The following is a 22551-nucleotide window of genomic DNA, read 5'->3' as shown; positions in this document are numbered from 1 at the left end:
ACCATCTTTAATAAATCTTGATCTTTTGTTATTTTACCAGTGCCTTTTTTCTGTGACTTGAGTACATACTCTTTTACCTGGGTGTTTTTATTTGATATATATATATATATATATATATATATATATATATATACACACACACACACACACACACATATATATATATATCTGTAGGAATGCACACACTCACACATGCACATACACCCTAAAGTATTTATATTTAATACAACGTCCCTATGCACTCATTCCAAGGACTGTTTAGAGGACTGTCTGCACCATATCTCCCAGCCTGCACCATCAGCCGGCACACACTGCCTGAAGCCCATACCCTACTACCCAAGGGAAGACCGTCTCTGATCTTTTCCCATAGTCGTTATTTAAACCAGTGGTGCGGGAAGTCACCCTGTCCAAATACTGGCTGGCTTTGCAGTACTCCCTATCAATAATACCGCAGCATGTCAAAAGGGAAATACTTCATTATGCATGACTCATCACTGTTTTTCCCCTGGAAGGAGTAGCTAGCTCATCTGGGTGGGGCTGGGGAAGACTTTATAAGTCACTGGGTCTCAGGAGAATCTGTAAAGGAAAAATAGTACTGTGTTAAACTGCTGTTATACCTTAAGTGTTTCCATAACATTGGTTTCTTTAGCAAGTACGCTGCCTGTGATTCCCATGATGCCGACAGCATTTACACGAACGCTTACAATACTGCAGCGGACTCCAGCTTCACATAACGTCATCAGCTGCTCTGGCGTTATACACTGGAAAGACAAGAAATACACAATCAACTAGATTTATGTGAAACTCAAACTCCAAAGACATCAAAAGGAAAGAGTGCAATGTAGGATACACTATAGTCTCACAAAAGCCAGTGAAAACAACAAGGCCAGTCAAGTTTAATTCACATTGTGGTGGCATTATTAATTATCAATTTTATGCGGTGGTGGTGCTGCGGTAGCATTGTCGCCTCACAGTACGACGCTGTCCCATTCAATTCTCAGAGCGTCTTCTATGTGGCAACATGCGTGAATGGGCGTCCCTTCGTTGAAGGTTGTGGGTCAGGCCAGGCAAGCCGGCACGTAAAAATCTACTGTCAATCATTAGCGGACCGGAGTTCCGCTGTGGCGACCCCTATCCGGGAAAAGCCGAAAGACACAACAACAACAACATCAGAAGTACTTTATCCAAAAATCTATATAAAGAAAATAAGTAACTATAAAATACAAAAAAAATCCCTACACCGATCTGCTACAGGGTCTCTCTCGTGTAAGTGGCAAGGGGTCTCAGAAAACAGAAATGACTGAAACTATCAATGACTGTAGATATTACCCTTCAGTACCGTGAATCTTTTATACTTACCTGATGCATGTGACTAAGCAGCCCTTTAGAAGAATGTAAAGTAACCATATAAAGCTCACCGATTTTCTTTTCAATGTCAAACACCCCCCTCAAGAGAGGTGGGGTGAATTACAGTGAGCACAGTGAAGAAACATAGTGATATAAAAATGTTTATAAGAAAGATGACCCACTGACATGGAGATAAGGTACCCATCTGTTCCACTGGTGACCCACAGTCAGAAAGAGAACCAGTACACCAGAGAAGTAAATCGGGGGATACTATGTTGCTTTTGCTACTAAATGCTCGACCTCTGAAGGCAACAATATGTAATGGGATACAGGGAGTGATGTGTGGGCATGCACATCGCATGTGATGATGTCACTGCACACTGATCCCAATGGAAACTTTATCTAATAGTGGACAGAGTAAAGTACAGTTTTGTACCTACCATAAGTGTAGATGTTCGAGTGTAAACACTGCTGCAGTCATTACACTTGGGTTATCCTGCCGTCAGGCGGTTCCCCAATCGGCCTGAGTTCCAAAGTTTTGGTCCGGCGTCGGTTGCTGTCGCCTCCTCCCAGACGTCAGTGCGACAGGGGTATATAAGATGCAGCCGACACCATTTTCTTCAGTTTTTCTTGCCCCAGATGTCAGGTGCCCCCAAATAGGTAGGCAATTCAAATTGCTAGTAAAGTATACAAAAGAAAAGCAAACAACCATTTTCAGTTACCAGCAAATACTCCCCATAGGTAGTAAAGGGTAGAGGACCTAGGCACGTACCAGAAAGTAAGAGGGGAAGGAGGGAGGGTAACCTGGACTGCAGCAGTGTTTACACTCGAACATCTACATTTATAGTAGGTACAAAACTGTACTATGTTCATCGTGTTACACTGCTGCAGTCATTACACTTGGGTGGAATCCCAGAGTTGAGGTAGGGCGGCTGGTTCTATAAGGCATTAGGGGTGGCTATAAGGCCCTGCAGCACAGCAGTGGCGAAGCCAGCTCTGGATTTGGAGTATAAAGGCAAATGGTAATGCTTGGTGAAGGTATGCACAGAACTCCATGTTACTGCTTCCAAAATATCCTTGGTAGGTACTCCTCTGAGGTAGGCAGTTGAAGTGGCTGTTGCCCTGGTGGAGTGAGATCTAATGCTGCTAGGTACAGGTTTCCCATGGTGAGTATAGCAGAAACATATACAATGTCCTATCCATTTTGAAATAGTCTGTTTTGAAATGGCTATTCCCTGTGCTCCTGCAGCATATGCTACCAATAATTGCTCAGATTTTCTGAAAGCTTTGGTTTTGTCCAAGTAGAAGCGTTAACTGTCTGTGAATGTCCAAAGAATGTAGTAGTCTCTCCCCTTTGGTCTGTGGTTTTGGATAAAAAGTTGGCAAGTGAATAGTTTGGTTTAGAGCCACACTTGATACCACCTTTGACATAAATGTAGGGTTAGTTCTTAAAGACACCCTGTCCTGGTGGAAAATGAGGAGAGATTCCACTGCCATTAGTGCTGTAATTCTGAAACTCTTCGTGCTGAGGTTATTGCCAGGAGCAGAGCAGTTTTCCAAGAGATATATTTTAATTCTGCTGTGTTAGCTGGCTCAAAAGGAGGTAAGGTTAATTTTTCCAAAACAAAGTTGAGGTCCCAAGTTGGAGTAGGTACTCTACGGGGCAGTCTTATGTTTTTAGCCCCTCTGAGGTATTGTTTGAGCAAAGGATTAGAGAAAATTGGTGGATCCATGTTGTAATGAGCAGAAATGGCAGAGGCGTGGATCTTGATGGATGAGAAGGAAAGGCCCTTGTCCAGCATCTCAGTTAAATATTGAAGTATCTGAGGAATGTTTGGGACAAGAGGGTCAAGGCTGTGCACCTGGTTCCAGGCACAGAATTCTCTTCCATGTATCCGAGTAGGCTTTCCTGGTGCTAGGCCTTCTGGCCTCCAGAATGACATCCATAACAGCTTTGGAGAGAGGCATTGCTTGCTTGACTAAGGAATTTTCCATGCAGCAAGGTTTAAGGTCTTTAGCTGGCTGTGAAAGATCTGATTGTTGTGCTGTGTCAGCAAATGTGGGATTTGAGGCAAAATCCGGGGTGGTTCTTGCGCTAAGTTCTTTAAAATTGGGTACCAGTGCTGGCCATGGCCAGTTTGGTGCAATCAGGATCATCTTTGGCTCTTCTTGCCTGGCTTTTATGAGTACCTTTGGAAGGAGAGGTAAAGGTGGGAAAGCATATACTTGCAGGTTTTTCCAGCTGAATGAGAGGGCATCCACTTTCCATGCTTGTGGACGGTAACTCCTTGTGCAGAATTTCTGTAGCTGGCAGTTCATTGGGGATGCAAACAGATCTATGTCCTGGCTCCACCATTTTTGTGTTATCATTCTGAATATTTGTGGATTCAATTCCCATTCGTGGGGATTCATGATGTTTCTGCTTAGGTCGTCTGCCAGTGTGTTTTTCTCTCCTGGCAGGAATTGTGCTTGCAGATGAACTTGGTAGTCTAGAGCTGTGTTCCACAAGGTCATGGCTTGTCTGCAGAGGGGGGTAGGAGTGTGTGCCCCCTTGTTTGTTTATGTACCACATAACTGTGGTGTTGTCTGTCTTTAGTAGTAGTTGTCCTGGATGCAGCAGGTCCTTGAAAGCTATAAGGGCATTTTGTACAGCTAGCATCTCTTTTTGATTGATGTGAAGATGCCTTTGCTCTGCGGGCCACTCGCCCTGAACACATTTTCCTGCCATGTGTGCTCCCCAGGTGTAATCCGGTGCATCTGTTGTCAGTGTTTGCCTGGCTGTGGGTTGAGTAAAAGGTTGTCCCTTGTTGAGGTGACAAGTTTGAGCCCACCATCGAAACTCCTGTTGAAGGCAAGGAATTAGTGGTATAACTGTTTCCAAACTTAGACAGTGTTGAGACCATACACTCTTTAGGTACCATTGTAGTTTCCTCATATGCAGTCTGGCATATGGAATTAGTAGTATGCAAGATGCAATGTAGCCTAAGGCCTGCAGAATTTTTCTTGCAGGGAGTTGGGTCTTTGTTGCCATCAATTGAAAGTATTGAGTCAGTTGTCCTTGCTTGTCTGGCGTGAGATAAGCCATCTGGGCCATTGTGTTCAAGCTGGCACCCAGGAATATTATCTCTTGTGAGGGCACTAGTATTGATTTCTTTTCGTTTACTGTGTACCCCAGGCAACTTAACTTTTTTACGAACGCCAGATGCTTTAGAAGAATGTCTTGCTCTCTGCTTGAATAAGGCAGTCGTCCAGGTACGGATAAATTTGAATTCCTTTTTGTCTGCAAAATGCAATTACTGGTGCCAGGCACTTTGTGAAGACCCTGGGCGCAGTAGATAAGCCAAAGGGCAGTGCAGAGAATTGATAGTGCATTGAACCAGCTATGAATCTGAGGTATCTTCTGCAGTTTTGTCTGATAGGGACATGCAGGTATGCCTCCTTGAGGTCCAAAGTCGCGAGCCAAGCTTTCTTGCCCAGCATGGGAATAAGCTGCTGTAGTGTCAACATTTTGAATTTCGGAACATCCAGGTAAGTGTTTAGAGAAGAAAGATCCAGAATGGGTCTCCAGGCTTTGTCCTTTCTGGGAACCAGAAAGAGTCTTGAGTAAAATCCTTGTCCTTGCTCCTGTGGTAGTACCTTTTGAATAGCTCTCATGTCCATGAGTGTTGTAATTTGCTTTGGAGCCTCTGCCCATTGATTTGGTGGCAGATTTGGCATTCCTTTCAACCTTGGCAGTGTGTGAAAGAGGAACCTGTAACCTTGAGACACAATGTTGAGAACCCATTTGTCTTTGGTGATGCAATGCCAATTGTGATAGAAAAGTGTCAGTTTTCCTCCTAAGGGGGCTGCCAAGAGAGAGCTGTTTGGCAGCTGTAGTGGGAAGTCATTGAAGCTGCTTTTTATATGGTTGGGGCCGGTCTTCCCCTTCTTTCTGGCCTGGTGTACCCCATTGTCGAGGTCTGTAAGGACCTTGTGCTTGACCTCTACCTCTTGGACGTTTGTATCTGCCCCTTTGAGGTCTGTCTGTGACTGGAAAGGACCAATTCTTTGTTGGCCAATTTCTGCTAAAACGAGGAGGCTGAACCTGTAAGAAATCCTTCACCGTTTGCATACATTTTGCCTTATCCTCCATCTTCTTTGATACCTCCTCTGCTTTAACTCCAAACAACACATCCCGCTGCAAAGGTGCATCCAATAATTTTGCCTTAACATGATCTGGTAACGTATGTTCTTTTAACCAAGCATGTCATCTAATGACAGAGCCTGTAACTGCTGCTCTACAGGAGACGTCTAAGGAATCAAACCCACATTGCAAAGTATGTTTTCCCACTTGTTCAGCTGTATGCAATAAATCCTGCATTTCTTTAAAATTAGGAGGATCTGAATCTGGAAGCATCTTTTGTTTCAACTGAGACATCAAAAATATACTGATATTTTAGCATGTGAAACTGGCAATTTAAGGCTCTCATTGCTAAAGTTGCAGACGTATATACTTTCTTTCCCCATCTGTCTAATGCTCTGGAATCTCTGTCAGAGGGAACTGGGTTTTTTGCTGATGAGGCCTTAATCCCTTTGGGTCCCTGAGAAATAGTTTCAAGGTCAGCAATAGGGCTTTTATACAGAAATTTGTGAGAGTCAGGAGCTCTGTAATATCTGTCAGGTTTAACTGGGGCTGGAGATAAGGATTCAGGGTTTATGCTGGATTCAGTGTACACATCACCCACAATATCTAACACTGGCGGAATAGCAAAGGGTCTGTGTTGAGGTAATAAAAGGAAGTCTCTGAGCCTTTTCTTGGATTCTGAGCAATCCTGGCCTTCCCAATAGAAATGCTCCCTCATGGTATGTAAGGTCTCCCCCAAAGGAGTAGTCCTCAGGAGGAGAGGCTGATGGAACTGATTCCTCAGCATCAGAATCCTCATAAGGGGGTAAAGAATATCCTAGGTCTGAGGATGAATCTGAAGAAATGGACACCTGGTCGGAAGATTCATAGTCTGCATCCTGTCTGGGCCTTTTATCAGGAGGGGGATGGGACCCCCTGATCAGGGTGATTAGGTCTTCCGCCATTTTAAGCATTTGTTTCTTAGGCATGGAAGCCTGTCCTGGAGAATGCTGTATCGGTTTCTTTGTTTTTAAGGGGGGCTTAGACTTAGCAGAGGGTTTAATGGTTAACTGGGTAGGTCTGAAAACACCCTCTGAAGCTGTGGATTGCTCAGCTACTTCGGTTCCCTCTGAAGGGTTAGTTTCGGTAGTCTGAAAACCTAGAGCGTCTGAAGGCCCAGCCAGCTCCACGTGGGAGTTGGAGGCGGTCTGTGGTTCTGTGGAAGCTGTCGTCAGGGGCTGCGTAGGCACCTCGCTGAAAACTGGGGAACCGTCGACCGGCCTAGAAGAGGCCTCGTCGTCAGTTTTGGGCCTCGGATGCCTGTCCTTGTCTTTGCACTTTTTATGTATTCCGGTCGTCAGAAGTTCCGATGGCATGGTGTAATTGAATTTTCTGCTAAAATAATGTCGGGCAAAATCAAACCGACGTTTAATAGTGCGCTTGTTAAACCTAGCACAAACTGACAACCAGTGATGTCGTGGTCTGGGCCTAGGCATGGAATACAACAGAGTGGAAATCCTTATGAAGTATTTGCTTCCCACAAGAAATACAGTTATTAACTTTTACTGACATTGGTCTGAGGCAAGAAAAAGTTTCTCCAACAGGGTACTTAGCTTTGTAGAAGACTTCGGTTCTGGATTCGGAATGAAAATCTCAGGAGTCGGACGACCGGCACTTGCGAACTGCTTCTGCTTCGGGCACCGCGAGAAAATGGCTTTGGCTGCATCTTATTAACCCTGTTGCACTGACGTCAGGGAGGAGGCGACAGCAACTGACGCCGGACCAAGACTTTGGAACTCAGGCCGACTGGGGAACTGCCTGATGGCAGGATAACCCAAGTGTAATGACTGCAGCAGTGTAACCCGATGAACATCATGTCTAGTGCATGATGTGTGGGCATGCACGTCGTGTGTGATGATGTCACTGCACACTGATCCCTAATGGAAACTGTATCTAATAGTCGACAGAGAGTGACATGATGTCTAGTGCATGATGTGTGGGCATGCACGTCGTGTGTGATGATGTCACTGCACAATGATCCCTAATGGAAACTGTATCTAATAGTGGACAGAGAGTGACATGATGTCTAGTGCATGATGTGTGAGCATGCACGTCGCGTGTGATGACCTCACTGCACACTGATCCCTAATGGAAACTGTATCTAATAGTGGACAGAGAGTGACATGATGTCTAGTGCATGATGTGTGGGCATGCACATCGTGTGTGATGATGTCACTGCACACTGATCCCTAATGGAAACTGTATCTAATAGTGGACAGAGAGTGACATGATGTCTACAGCATGATGTGTGGGTATGCATGTCATACGTGCTGATACCATTGCCAACATTGCTCTCTGATCCCTTGGATAGTGTGAGCTTGGTCACTTCACATAGGTCTGCATCTGTGTTCACTGTCCCTGGCCTAGCAACTACTAGCTTTAGGGGTCTGCACCCCCCTCTCCTAAGAGCTTGAGATAACTACCTGATAAAAGGATACTTCTGGGATCACCTAGAAAAGAGATAGAGGAACTTGGAAAAAAGCCAAAGTCTGGCAGTGTACAGGAAGGGAAAAGGGATGGTGGGGGACTGGCATAAGGGTTAAAGTGCTTACCTCACAGACAGGAGTTACAGAGTTTGATTCTCATCACGGGAAAATGGCTAAACTTAAAATTGTCCATAAAGACAGTAAGCCTAGGGCATATCTATAAAGGCAAATTATTTACATAGCCAGCTTGGCAGCTCAGTGGTAAGCTTTCTGCTTCAAAATTCTAAGGTTCTAGGTTCCATCCTAACTTCCAGTCAAACTCTGTGTGGAGTTGGCATGTTATCCCCACATCTCTCGTGAAGGTTTTCTCTGGGTAATGAAGCCTTCCAAAAGCAGACCAGTTGAATAACTACATTAACTTTGACCATTTGGGGGAGATCTCTGCTTGACTTACAAAGCCATGTCTGACCCAGCTCTGTTCGAAATGCTACATCTAAAGAAATCCCAAGCCCTCCACACCACACACTCCAGAGACCTCAACCTCATTACCACAATCAACAGAACATGCTGGAGGGACAGGTTCATAACCCAGAGACTGCCCATGCTCTGTAATAGACTTCCAATACATGTCAAGCAGAGCACCTCACAGGCACTTTTCAAGAGTAATCTTGATGAGTGGATGGGAAATAGAAAGTTCATCCGAGGGATCAGTTCATAGAGGCACTAGGAACCAACATCGGGAGGCACGATGCCAGAGCACTTCTAGGGTCTAGACTTGTAAAGGCTCCATGGCCATTAGCCTAGTACACACCATTGAACCTATTATGTCAACCCTCAACTCCCAAGTGTTTACCTCACATACACAAGGTCCAGAGTTTGATTTTAACCTGTGAGGGAAATTGGCTAGGCTTACCATGGCTAACAAGGGCAGCTAGCCTAGTGCTTACTTATGAACCTATGACAAAAATAAAATAACCTTGTTAGGAAATCCTAAATAATATTGGCACTGGGTTACAAGATATGTAGGATTTCAGAGACAAGTTTATTGAAAGAACCCTTGGGAGTAGTAGGTAGCATACAAGTACTTAGCATATCAACTGATCTTTAAAAGGGTTTTCTCATTCTACAGAAATTGCTCTCATGCAGTTTTTCAAAGATTTTGTGCCATTACATGTGAAATGAGTAATTCCCCTCCTAACACACACAGACACACACACACACACACAGACACACACACACACAGACACACACACACACAGACACACACACACACACACACACACACACACACACACACACACACACACACACACACACACACACACACACAGACACACACACACACAGACACACACACACACACACACACACTTTCCAGTGCATCACTATGCTGGGACCTTGTGCGGTACACCTTGAAGCATCCACATCTGAAAGACATACTACAGAAATAAAACTGTACTCACTCTTGGGTCTCTAAAATGATGCAGAATGCAAGCAGGCACCCACTTCTGTGACCTCTCCCAGGATACAAATAGCATGACTTTCTGGGCTATTTTCATGGAAATAAAGGACTGGAAAACAGTTGACTAGAGGTCCACCTTGACAAAGGAAATCTGTATTAGCAGCAGAGATTACTTTTCTCAATTTATGGTTATGCGAAGGACTGCTACCACAGCAGAAACAAAGATATGGAGTGTCCTGAAGTGACCACCATCAGCCAATTCTAGGCCACTCTGAAAAGTATATTATGCAGAAGCTCAAGTAATGTAAAATGATCTTTCAGGGATGTCATTCACTCGCATGTTATCAGCAGAGAGGCTAACCAAGTCCAAATTGCTACACAGCCATTGTCCAACTCAATTGCTCTGAGACCTGTATTAAAAAAGCATCTGAAATGTGTTAAACACACAATTAACTGACAAGCTAAAAAGGAAAGGTATGTGCTTTCCATAATAACAGATCGATGGCGTCGTCTTCTTCCATCCTTCTCAACCTGTGAATTATTGGATCTGACACAGGTACCTTCAGAATCTTCAGTCCGCAAGTTCTGCCACACAACTCTCTGCTGTAACTCTTTCTCCTCAAATCTAGTTTGCTCCATCACTGTCCCTAGAAAAATGGACAAAGAGAAAAACGGTTTTACAGGTAATAGCTGAAAGATAGCAAGAGGGTCACCTCACACATAGCTTTGAGGTGAATCTGCACATTCAGTCGGGAGCAATAAAAAAAAAAGTGACAGTTTGGAGAGAGCATGGTAGGTGGGATGGTCGAGAAGGATGAAAGAAGTCAACAAGGATTTATCATTATGATAAGTACATAACTTTTGCATTCAATGTCTTTTCCATCCATCTCAACCTGTGGGACAGAGTGCCCAGACAGTAACAACCCCAGGATGGTTCTAGTAGAGAACATTCGGTAAAATGGTGGAACCACATGAACCTCTAGACCTAGACTGTACATCCAATTTTTGAGACATAAAGGTATGAGTGTTAGACCAGACAGCTTCCGCACAAATATCAACAGATGCCTGAGAGAAAAAGGCAACTGAAGTAGCTACTACTCTGGTGGAGTGAACTCTACGCTTAATAGGTAAAGAAATTCCTTTCAGGGGGGTATGCAAAGGAAATTCAATTGAAAGCCATCAGGATAGGCTCACTTTAGAAACAGACTTGCAAGATGTGCTGTGGAAAAGGAAACAAAAAGCTGGTTATGGTTACTGAAGGTTTTGGTTCTGTGTAAACAGAATCTCAGTTGTTGATGAACATCCAACCAATGGAGCAAACATCCTCGCTTGTTACTGAAATTTGGAAAGAAAACTGGTAAATGAATGGGCTGATTTAAGTTAGACTCAGGGGCTATGGGTTTGCCCTTAAGGTAACGCTACATTTGTAGAAAACTAGATAATGGAGAATACAGGACAGAAAAGATTTAAAGAGATTGTGGCTGCCAGTTCAAAAGGAGTTCTGGAGAGAAATGCAATAGCAGATTAAGGTCCAAGGGAAGAACCAGATCACAAACAGGTGGGCATAATGAAAAGGTGCTTCTCTAAATAACCTTGGAAAGCTTAAGGGATGCCACAAGTGTATTATCCATGCCAATGCGAAAGTTAGAAATGTCGGCTAACTGACATTTAATGGTAACTGACATGAAGTGAAGAAGACCAGCCAAGAAATCTAGGATAGCATTGAAGGGTGCAGAAAAAGCATTTAAGCCCTTGGAACAGACCCAAATGGAGAACCTCTTACACTTACTGGCATAAACCTTTCTAGTAGAAGGCTTCTGGGAGGATGAAAGGATGTGAATAACTCTCTCAAAAAGCTTGGGATCCCTAGCCATAATTAGAACTGGAGGAACCATGTGGTTAGTTTGAGGGAGTGAAGGTTCAGGTGAGCTAGGCCCTAAGGATGAGAAATCAGACCCAGAACAGAGTGAAGAGCCCAAGCCAGGTGAAGAAAGTGAGGCGAAAGGAATAGGAATCAAACCTGTCGGGGCCACAATGGGTCAATAAGGATGACAGTCATTCTGCAATGGGCTGCTTTCTGAAGAAACTTGACTATCAGAAGATATGTAGGGGGATAGGTGTATAGTAAACCCAAGGAGCAAGCATACAAAGCTGTGTCCCTTAGTGACTGTACCCTTGAATAGATCAGGACATAGAAACTAGTGCAGTGATGGATGGGGTAGAAAACCGCTTAAAGCAAGGGGTACCCCAGAAGCTGAAAATCCACACCATCTTCTGATTCATGGACCACTCAGACAGAAGAATGTGTATCTTCAGACTGTCTGCAAGGATACCAAATTTACCCAGGGTGTGCACTGCAAAAACCATTGAGAAGAAATTGCCCATTGCCAAACTCATGGTCTTTTAACATACAGGATGGGTCAGAGTTCCTTCTTGCTTGTTAAAATACCATAACACTGACATATTGTGGGTTTGAATGGCAATCACACCCTTGGGGAGAAGGTACTGAAAGGTATGCAGTGCTAAGAGGACTGCCCTAATTTCTTAAGATATTTATGTGAAGACTGGCATAGGACAGACTGGGTGCCTTAGGCAAGTCTGCCCCACATCCCAAAAGTGAAGCATCCATGGTCAATGAAGCTTGAGGATGAGAAAAAACAAAAGACTGACCTGTAGTGACCAGATGAGATTACAGCTACCACTGAATATGGTGATGACAGATGTTTATTAGAGAAACTGGAAAATTCATCGGATGAGTCAGATATAACCACTGAACTGACAAGAATCCACTGGATTACCTACATGTGAGATCTTGTCAAAAGAACTAGGCAAACAGAAATGGCCAGACGTCCAAAGACAAACTGAGGACAAGGGGGTTTGCAAGCCTGAAGGAGTTAAGAAGCATGCAAGCGAAAAGATTTTAATCTCAAGGATGGTAGTTTGGCCATCTGATTGACCATCCAAATGACAAACAATAAATTCGAGTAACTGAACCAGTTAAAGACTGGACTTTTCATAAGTCACTGTTCTGCCCAAGGAACACTATAGTTGGAGTAAGGAGTCACAGGCTTTGATAAAGGATACCTTTGTGGAAGCAGTCAGGAGCCAGAGGCAGGGGGAAGACCTGTAACCCTTGCAAATGGAACCAGCCTGGTACTACTACTAGCATGCATTTGAACACCCTGAGAAGCTGTAGCGAGGCCAAAAGGCAAAACTCAACTCATGATGCACAGGAACCTCACTATCTTTATGTGCTGGTGGCCATCCTTGAGATCTATCGAGCACATTAAGTCATCCTTCCTCAGGACAGGTACAATGGACTGCACTGTGATCATCTGTAACTTGGTCTACTTGACAAAACCGATCACCTTGAAGAGATTCAAAATGGGGCTGAGGTCCCTTGTTTTTGTTTGGTACTACAAAGAATCTCAAATAGACCAGAATCTCATTTCCACAGCTGCTTCTCTTCATTGATGAAGTGGCACATTCGGAAGGGATTTTGGGGAATTCTTTGGAGTGATAAAAAGGGGATTTTATAACTTCTGGATACACTCTGAACACCCACATATCTGACGTGATAGTCTTCCAATCTTTTGAGTGCAGAGTCAAATATGCCTCAACAGAGTATGGCAGCCAGGCAACCCATGACAGGACCATGCAGAATCCTTTGGTCTGCAGGGTTTCCACCATCCCATGGGTAACATCCACTGTAGTTAGCCCCTCTGCCTTGGGGAACCATTACTAGGTGCATCCTGGAAAGATTGCTGTGACTTACAAATATTAGGTGCTTCCCACCCTTCTGGTTCCTTGAGAAGGACCTTTGAAGGGTAGAGAAATGAACCCTAATGGCAAATAGCATCTTTCCATCCTGCTTGTTCCTACTCAGCATCTCTTTGACCTTTGGGCCAAAAGTGAGGAATAATCAAAGCATAGACAAAGGATACTGTGAAGCAAACTGCAATGTTTCATAAGTGCATCAAGCCATGACAGCACATAGCAATACCAGTGCCTGCTGTGCAGGATGTTCCATCTGATGCACTGCATAACAGCCTCAGGGAAACAACAGACAGACTACATCATCAACAACTGAGCCTCCAGGGTCTTTTGAAAGTCAGGTGGCCACTGAGTCTTCACCACCTTTAACACCTCCGAGATAAGGTCCTTCTGAAGTCTCATCAAATGGGCAAGACAATTCACAGCACAAAAAGCGAATGTGGCTGAAGTGTGTGTGTGCTTTCTCAAATGATCCAGACTCAACGACTCGCTGTTGGGCAGGGGACTGAGGTTTTTTCTTAAAAGATGCCTTTCGTAGTGGTCAGCAGAACCCCAATGGTCTCCACAGTCCAACCTATGCTCCAGGGAAGCCTGTCTTGAAGGCGGGCTTTGTCAGGTTTACTACAGACAGGTTCCATCACATTGGATTCTCTTCAGGCCCTCTGAAAAACCAGGTCCACAAGGGCATTGGAGGGGGGACTACCCAGCATGTGGATGGGCTCATGCCAAAAACCTCATGAAAAAATACCTGCTCCAGGGAAGGTGGTCCTCCCTCCCACACTGTTTAAGTAATCTGAGCAAATCTCCAATGGAGGTGTTTCCATGGGGTGGGGGATTTGGGGGAGCTCTCGCCTTCATCGAGATCAGTAAAGTGAGTGAGGGACTCCTCAGGGAAATACAAGTGCATCCTGTTGCACTTGTTCTTCCAATACACCTCCTTGGGGGGAGAAGTAGGAGATATAGAAGAGGTAAGGGGGGACATGAATGCAGGGAGGCCTCGAAACCTAAAGATGTAGACTATACTGGAGCCAGCTGATGTGTAACCAAGGACGCAGAATGGGGAAGGGACCAGGATGGATATGAAGCAGCTGCTGAGGCTCTTGTCTCTGAACAGGAGATGTTCCTCTCTGCAACACTGAAAGTAGGGAATAAATCTAGATGACGAGACTTGGCACTCCTCAGATCCATGGATCATAGTGACAAATTGGTGCCCAGCATGGACTCAGCTGGTGCCAACATTTAAACTGATGCCAAGCTATCAAGAGCCAAAGCATCTATGGGAAAGGATGACTCCAAAACTAGGAAGGTTGACCCTGATCCTTGAGCACCAGCCATGAAGCCCCAGTTTCAAGATGCACCTGGTTCTGGCAGGGCTGGAATTAAGAGTTTACCATCAAAATTTTGAATGATACATGAATCCACTTACACAAAGTCCAAACTTTGAAAGCTGAAAAAGTCGAACACCGATATTCCAAACCGGAAAAACTCACCCCCTTTTTGACCCATGGTAACAACTTATTTTTGGTGTGGAGCGGTCGGAAATGCTGATTTTTTTTTTTTTTTTGGGGGGGGGGGCTTTGAAATTTGGACAATTCAGCATTACGGATTTTGCATAAAACGTTTGACGATGTGAATAAACAGTGAAGTGCAATTGATATTTTGATAGTAAACTGGCATTAAGAAAACCAAAGACAGAGTTTGTGTCAGATGTGGCCATGACATCAGTACAGACTGAACCATTGTACCCGGCCAGAACCAAGGGAACTGGGGAGGAATCACAAGGCTCAGAACTGAAAGAGCCACAGACTCTGGCCTTGGGGCCAATGAAGCAGGGATGATCTCCAGGTCATCTGAACCTGAAGAAAGGAATGCATCAATTGCTCCAAATCGGATGACTTAAGGCTCCCAACTGATCTAGTGGATTTAGAAGAAGCCTCAGAAAGTGGAATAGATCATTTCTTTGCTTTTGCATCCGAGGCAAGAAAGCTGAAGCTCACACACAGGTGGAAAGTTGAGGGAGACCTGCAGAAAACTCCACAGAGTAAAAGGACAAACTGGGGGTGAAGTGGAAGGATCCTTAGAGAGGAATGGGCAGGGAATACTAAGGATGGGAGAAGGAAAGGACTCTGAATCCCAGACCACGATAAGATTCATGGCCAAGGGGGCACAGAAGGTCCTGTCAGAGTGACAGCTAGAGGAGACAAAGATTAGTGAACATTTGGATCAAGCTGGCCCTCAATGGTTCACTATCATTTATTTTGGATCTAGTGGATTCCTCTTTAGATTTCTCTTTCTTTTCATCTCCCTCTTCTGTTTTCTTGCTGGGAGTGGCAGCAGCTGAGCGCTGGAGAAGGCCTTTCATGACTTACTTGACTCTCCTCTCAGTCAAGGTTCTGGCACCAAAACAGGGGCAGGCCTGGCATTCAACAAGTATGCTGCACCCAAATAATGGATTTATATTTGTTGTAGAAGACCACGCACACCTAGCTGCCCCTTTCATAGCAGGGATGCTAACACAAGAAATCACTGAACATCTTCCTATATGCATGCACTTAAAACCCCAAAGCTTTATCCATGTCAACAAAATATACTCCATACTACAATAGACACACACACACACACACACACACGCGCACACACACACACACACACACACTACAATGCAAAAAGTACAGTTTTGTACCTACCATAAATGTAGATGTTCGAGTGTTCACACTGCTGCAGTCATCACACTTGGGTTATCCTGCCGTCAGGCGGTCCCGCAGTCAGCCAGAGTTCCAAAGTCTTGGTCCGGCGTCGGTTGCTGTCACTTCTGCCCTGACGTCAGTGCGCCAGGGGTATATAATATGCATCAGACGCCATTTTCTTCAGTTTTTCTTGCCCCAGAGGTCAGGTGCCCCCAAGTGGGTAGGCAGTACATATTGCTAATCAAAAATATACATATAAAATAAAAACAATACCTTCAGTTACCAGCAAATACACCCCAAAGGTTGTATAAGATAGAAGGGTATAGATAAGTCCAGCTAGTTCAGAGGGGATGGAGGGAGGGTAACCTGGACTTCAGCCGTGTGAACACTCGAACATCTACATTTATGGTAGGTACAATACTGTACTATGTTCATCGTGTTACACTGCTGCAGTCATCACACTTGGGTTGAATCCCAAAGCTAAGTTTGGGTGGCTGGTCTATAAAGAGTTAGGATTGGCTAAGAGGCCCTGCAGAACTGCAGTGGCAAATCCTGCTCTGGATTTAGAGTAAAGAGGCAGGTGGTAATGCTTGGTGAAGGTGTGCACTGAACTCCAGGTTGCAGCCTCCAAAATTTCCTTGGTAGGTACTCTTTTGAGAAAGGCTGCTGAAGTGGCTGTTGCCCTGGTGGAATGAGGCCTAATGTTATTAGGGACTGATTTTCCATGCTGTGTGTAGCAGTACCGAATACAGTGTCCTATCCATTTGGATATAGTCTGCTTTGAGATAGCCTTGCCTTGTGATCCTGCAGCATATGCTACAAACAGTTGATCAGTTTTCCTGTCAGCTTTTGTTTTGTCCAAGTAGAAGTGTAGCTGCCTGTGTATGTCCAAAGAATGCAGAATTTTCTCTCCTTTATTTTGGGGGTTTGGATAAAAAATAGGCAAATGGATGGTTTGGTTAACAGCCACACTAGATACCACCTTTGGCATGAAGGTAGGGTTTGTCCTTAAAGATGCCCTATCCTGATGAAAAATTATAAAAGGTTCCACTGCCATTAATGCATGTAGCTCTGAGACTCTTCGTGCTGAAGTTACTGCCAGGAGCAGAGCTGTTTTCCATGATAAAAATTTTAGATCGGCTGTATTGGCTGGCTCAAAAGGTGGTAGGGTCAGTTTCTCCAGAACGAAATTGAGGTCCCAAGTTAGTGTTGGTGCTCTCCGGGGCGGTCTTATGTTTTTAGCCCCTCTGAGGTACTGCTTTAGCAAGGGATGAGAGAATAAAGGAGGATCCGTGTTGTAATGTGCAGAAATGGCAGAGGCGTGAATCTTAACCGATGAAAAGGATAAGCCTCTGTCCAGCATCTCATTTAAGTATAGTAAAATCTGAGGAATGTTTGGAACAAGAGGGTCAAGGCTGTGAGCCTGGTTCCAGGCGCAGAATCTCTTCCATTTTTCTGAGTAAGCTTTCCTGGTGCTAGGTCTCCTGGCCTCCAAAATGACATCCATAACAGCTTTAGAGAGAGGTGTTGTCCGTTTGACTAAAGTATCTGCCATGCAGCCAGGTTTAGGGTTATGAGCTGACCGTGCAGGATCTGATTGTTTTGTTGAGTCAAAAGGTGTGGAATTTGGGGCAAAATCCATGGTGGGCCCTGAGCCAAGTTCCTTAAGATTGGGTACCAGTGCTGGCGTGGCCAGTCTGGAGCAATCAGGATCATCTGTGGTTTTTCTTGTCTGGCTTTTAGGAGTACCTTTGAAAGGAGAGGCAGTGGTGGGAAGGCATAGACTTTTAGGTTTTTCCAGCTGAACAGAAGAGCATCCACTTTCCATGCTTGTCTGTGATAAGTCCTTGTGCAGAATTTTTGTAGTTGGCAATTCAGAGGGGAGGCAAAAAGATCTATGTCTGGGCATCCCCAATTTTGTGTTATCATGCTGAAGATTTGTGGATTCAATTTCCATTCGTGAGGATCCATGGCATTTCTGCTTAGGTCGTCTGCCAGAGTATTTTTCTTTCCTGGCAGGAATTGTGCTTGCAGGTGAACTTGGTACATTAGAGCTGTGTTCCATAAGGTCATGGCTTGCCTGCATAGGGGATAAGAATGAGTGCCCCCTTGTTTGTTTATGTATCACATTACTGTGGTGTTGTCTGTCTTTAGTAATAGTTGTCCTGGATGTAGAAGGTCCATGAAAGCTGTTAGGGCATTTTGAACAGCCAACATCTCTTTTTGATTGATGTGAAGATGCATCTGGTCTGTGGTCCATTTGCCCTGAATGCATGTTCCTGCCATGTGTGCTCCCCAGGCATAATCCGAAGCATCTGTTGTTATAGTTTCCCTGGCTGTGGGTTGGGTAAAAGGCTGACCCTTGTTTAGGTGGCATGCCTGTGCCCACCATCGAAACTCCTGTTGTAGGCAGGGAATTATTGGAATTACTGCTTCTAGACTGTGAGAATGTTGAGTCCAAACACTTTTTAGGTACCACTGTCATTTCCTCATATGCAGTCTGGCATATGGTATTAGTAGTATGCAGGATGCCATATATCCCAGGGCCTGCAGAATTTTTCTTGCAGGGAGATGAGACGTTTTTGCCAGTAGTTGAAAATATTGAGTTAGTTGCACTTGTTTGCCTGGCATGAGGTTAGCCATCTGGGCCGTTGTATTTAAGCTGGTACCCAGGAATGTAATCTGTTGTGAGGGCACTAGTTTTGACTTCTTTTCGTTTACTGTGTACCCTAGAGAAATTAGCAACTTTTTCACAAACACCAGATGCTGTAGAAGAATGTTCTTTGTCTCTGCTTGAATGAGGCAGTCGTCCAGGTATGGTTATATTTGAATTCCTTTTTGTCTGCAAAATGCAATTACTGGTGCCAGGCACTTTGTGAAGACCCTGGGCGCAGTAGATAAGCCAAAGGGCAGTGCAGAGAATTGGTAGTGCATTGTACCAGCTTTGAATCGGAGGTGTCTTCTGCAATTTTGTCTGCTAGGGACATGCAGGTATGCCTCTGAGGTCCAGAGTAACAAGCCAAGCCTTCTTGCCCAGCATGGGTAGAAGCTGCTGTAATGTCAACATTTTGAATTTCGGAATATCCAGGTAAGTATTCAGAATTGAAAGGTCCAGTATAGGCCTCCAGGCTTTGTCCTTTCTGGGACCAGGAAGAGTCTTGAGTAAAATCCTTGTCCTTGTTCCTGTTGTGGTACTTTTTGTATAGCTCTCATGTCCATGAGGGCTGAAATTTGTTTTTGTGCTTCTGCCCATTGATTTTGTGGCAGGTCTGGCATTCCTTTTAGCTTTGGTAAAGTATGGAAGTGGAATCTGTAACCTTGAGACACAATATTCAGGACCCATTTGTCTTGGGTGATTGTTTGCCAGTTTTGAGAAAAAAGTGCTAGTTTTCCCCCTAAGGGGGCTTCCAGAAGGGACGTGCTTGGTGTACGCAAAGGAAAGTCATTGTGACTGTTTCCTGTAAGGTTGAGACTTGTCCTCACCTCCTTTTGGGGTTGAGGTGCCCCACTGTCGTCTGTTTGAGCCTTGGGGTTGAGATCTGTCTCTTGGGCATCTGTATCTGCCCCTCTGTGGCCTGTCTGACACTGGAAAGGTAACATCAAAAAGGAACTCCTGCACGGTTGGAAATGCACGGCTCAAATGGAACCAATTGAACAAAACAAGAAAGAGCCAGCATACAGTGACCTGAAAACCTTTATTGGTTAAAAAACCATAAGAAACAACAAAAATTACAGACCGGTTTCGGCCAGATCAAATCACAGCCTTCATCAGTGTAAAAACAGAAACAATAATTGTTGAGCCTTAAATAAATCCATCTACAATCTCATTGGTTATGTCAAAAATGATCATTCAAACCAGGTGGGAATAATCCACCCAGTTTCACAATCCATTTTTTCTCTTTAGTATTTAAAATAGAGTGCCACCCTGTCTTACTGGATCTGTTACCTTTGATAATATCAATAATCATAAAAGAAAACTTGGCAGATTGGTGAACCAAATGATGTTTGTATAATGCATTATTGGCCCTTTTGTTTTTGATATTACTAATGTGTTCTGATAATCTGATTCTCAGTGGTCTAGATGTTTGACCAACATAAAATGAACCACACTGACATGTAGCCAAATATACCACCCAGTCACTACTACAGTTTGCAAAAAAGTTAAGATCATAGACCAATGAGCAATTTCTGCTAGAAAATTGCTTGGATTTGTTTACCCTGTCACAGTTGGGTACAGTGGCCACATGGAAAACAACCTATCAATGGTTCACCTGTCAGTGTGGTCTGCAAAAATTGTGGTTGCCAATCCATAGAGCCATGTTTGTAATGGTTGAAACAAGAACCAAGGTTTTTCCCTTTACGAAATGAAAATAAACATTTGTCAGGTATAATACTTTCTACTTCATGGTCACATTGTAATATGTTCCAATGCCTGTTCACACTCTTTATTAACTGGTCAGAATTCCTAGCATAAGTAGTAATAAACCTGAATGGTGCAGAATTTGTTTTGGTATGTACCTTATATCTCAATAAATTCTGCCTATCTAAGGAATTGACCAGATTACTGGCACTGGAAACGTAACCCATGCCATAGACCCTCGATCTAAACCTGTCAGTAAGATCCTTTCGCTGTGATTGGAATGAAGAATCTTGAGAACAAATGCGTTTCATCCGAATAAATTGTGATTTGGGAATGTTACGTGCAACATGTGGCGGATGGAAACTAGAAGCATGGAGAATGGTGTTGTACTCAGGATGCTTTCTATGTACTTCTGTGCTCAAAGTATGGTCAGGTAGTCTGATAATGGAAACATCTAAAAAAGTAATGGTATTCTTATCATAATGAACAGTAAACTGTAGACCCCAAATGTTGTTGTTAAGATAAGATATGAATTCATGTAAACCAAATATATCACCTTTCCATACCATCCAACAATCGTCCAAGTAACGTCTCCAGATGTCAATGTATTCCAAAAAAGAATTGTTATGGCAATCATATATAATCTGTTGTTCTACATAAGCCATAAATAAGTCCGCAAATTGGAAAGGACCAATTTTTTGTTGGCCAATTTCTGCTAAACCGAGGTGGCTGTACCTGTAAGAAATCCTTGACTGTTTGCATAGATTTGGCTTTATCCTCCATTTTCTTTAACACCTCTTCTGCCTTAACACCAAACAAGGTATCATGTTGCAAAGGACCATAACTTTGCCTTAATATGTTCAGGTAAACTCTGTTCTTTTAACCAAGCATGTCTTCGAATAACAGAACCTGTAACTGCGGCTCTACAAGAGGCCTCTAAAGAATCAAAACCACATTGCAGAGTATGTTTTCCAACCTGTTGAACTGCATGCAATAAATCCTGCATTTCTTTACAATCAGGAGCTTCTGAGCTAGCAAGCATTTTCTGTTTTAACTGAGCCATTAAATATTGTTGGTACTTAAGCATGTGAAACTGGCAATTTAAAGCTCTTACTGCTAAAGTTGCAGACGTGTATACTTTCTTCCCCCATCTATCCAAAGCTCTGGAATCTCTGTCAGAGGGTACTGTTTTTTTTTTTGCAATGGAAGCCTTAACCCCTTTTGGACCCTGGGAAATAGTTTCTGGATCAGCAGAAGGGATTTTGTAAAGAAACTTGTGAGAGTCAGGGACTCTATAATACCTATCTGGCTTGGCTGGAGCAGGGGGCAAAGAGTCAGGAGATAAACTAGATTCAGAGAACACATCATCCACAATGTCTAGCACAGGCGGAATAGCCACGGGCCTGTGCTGAGGCAATAAGAGGAAATCCCTGAGCCTTTTCTTGGCTTCTGAGTATTCCTGAATTTCCCAATGGAAATGTTCCCTCATGGTATGTAAAATTTCCCCAAAAAAGTAATCCTCAGGAGGAGAGGCTGAAGGGATAGATTCCTCAGCATCAGAGTCCTCATAGGGGGGTAAAGAGTATCCCTCGTCTGAAGAGGAATCAGAGGAAATGGAAACCTGATCAGAGGAGTCATAGTCTGTATCCTGCCTAGGCCTTTTCTCAGGAGGGGGATGGGAACCCCTGATTAAAGTAATGTGGTCTTCGGCCATTTTAAGCATCTGTTTCTTAGGCATGGAGGACTGTCCAGGAGAATGCTGTACTTGTTTCTTTGTCTTTAATGGTACTTTTGTCTTGGCTGTTGTTTTAATGGTAAGTTGTGAAGGTCTCAAAACACCCTCAGAAGCCGGTGCCTGCTCAGCGGCTCCGGACCCATCTGTGGGATTAGTTTCCATAGGCCCAATACCTTGAGTTTCCAGAGGCGTAGTTGTCTCCACATGGGAGTTGGAGGCGGCCTGTGGCTCAGAGGTAGCGGGTGTCAGGGGCTGCGAACCGGCGACTGGCCTAGAAGAGGTTTTGTCGTTGGTTTTGGACCTCGGATGCCTGTCTTTATCCTTGTCTTTGCGTTTTTTCAGAATTGCGGTCCTCGGTTGATCCGACGGCATAGTATAATTGAACCTTTGGCCAAAGTAGTGCAAAGCAAAATCAAAACGTCTTTTTATAGTGCGTTTGTTAACTCTAGCACAAAACCGACAACTAGTGATGTCGTGATCAGGGCCTAGGCATGGAATACAGTAAGAGTGAAAGTCCTTATGAGGTATTTGCTTCCCACAAGAAATACAATTATTAATGTTTTCTGACATCGGTCTGAGGCAAGAAAAAAGTTTCCCC

General features: G+C 44.0%; 1 protein-coding gene across 2 annotated transcripts in view; it reads right to left on the bottom strand.

Annotated features, from left to right (window-relative positions):
- Positions 1-22551, bottom strand: part of HEATR3 (HEAT repeat containing 3) — a 603471-nt gene that overhangs the window by 67756 nt on the left and 513164 nt on the right. For both annotated transcript variants that reach the window (XM_044081978.1, XM_044081979.1), the window contains one exon: positions 618-761. In XM_044081978.1, the coding sequence (XP_043937913.1) occupies positions 618-761 (144 nt within the window). The remainder of the gene's footprint in view (positions 1-617; positions 762-22551) is intronic.

Source organism: Protopterus annectens, chromosome 8.part1, assembly GCF_019279795.1.
Source record: "Protopterus annectens isolate FY-2018-M chromosome 8.part1, PAN1.0, whole genome shotgun sequence".
In the NCBI taxonomy this organism is placed as follows: Eukaryota; Metazoa; Chordata; order Ceratodontiformes; family Protopteridae; genus Protopterus; species Protopterus annectens.
The sequence above is the reverse complement of the archived record's forward strand: the minus strand, read 5'-3'. Positions and strand labels throughout refer to the sequence as shown.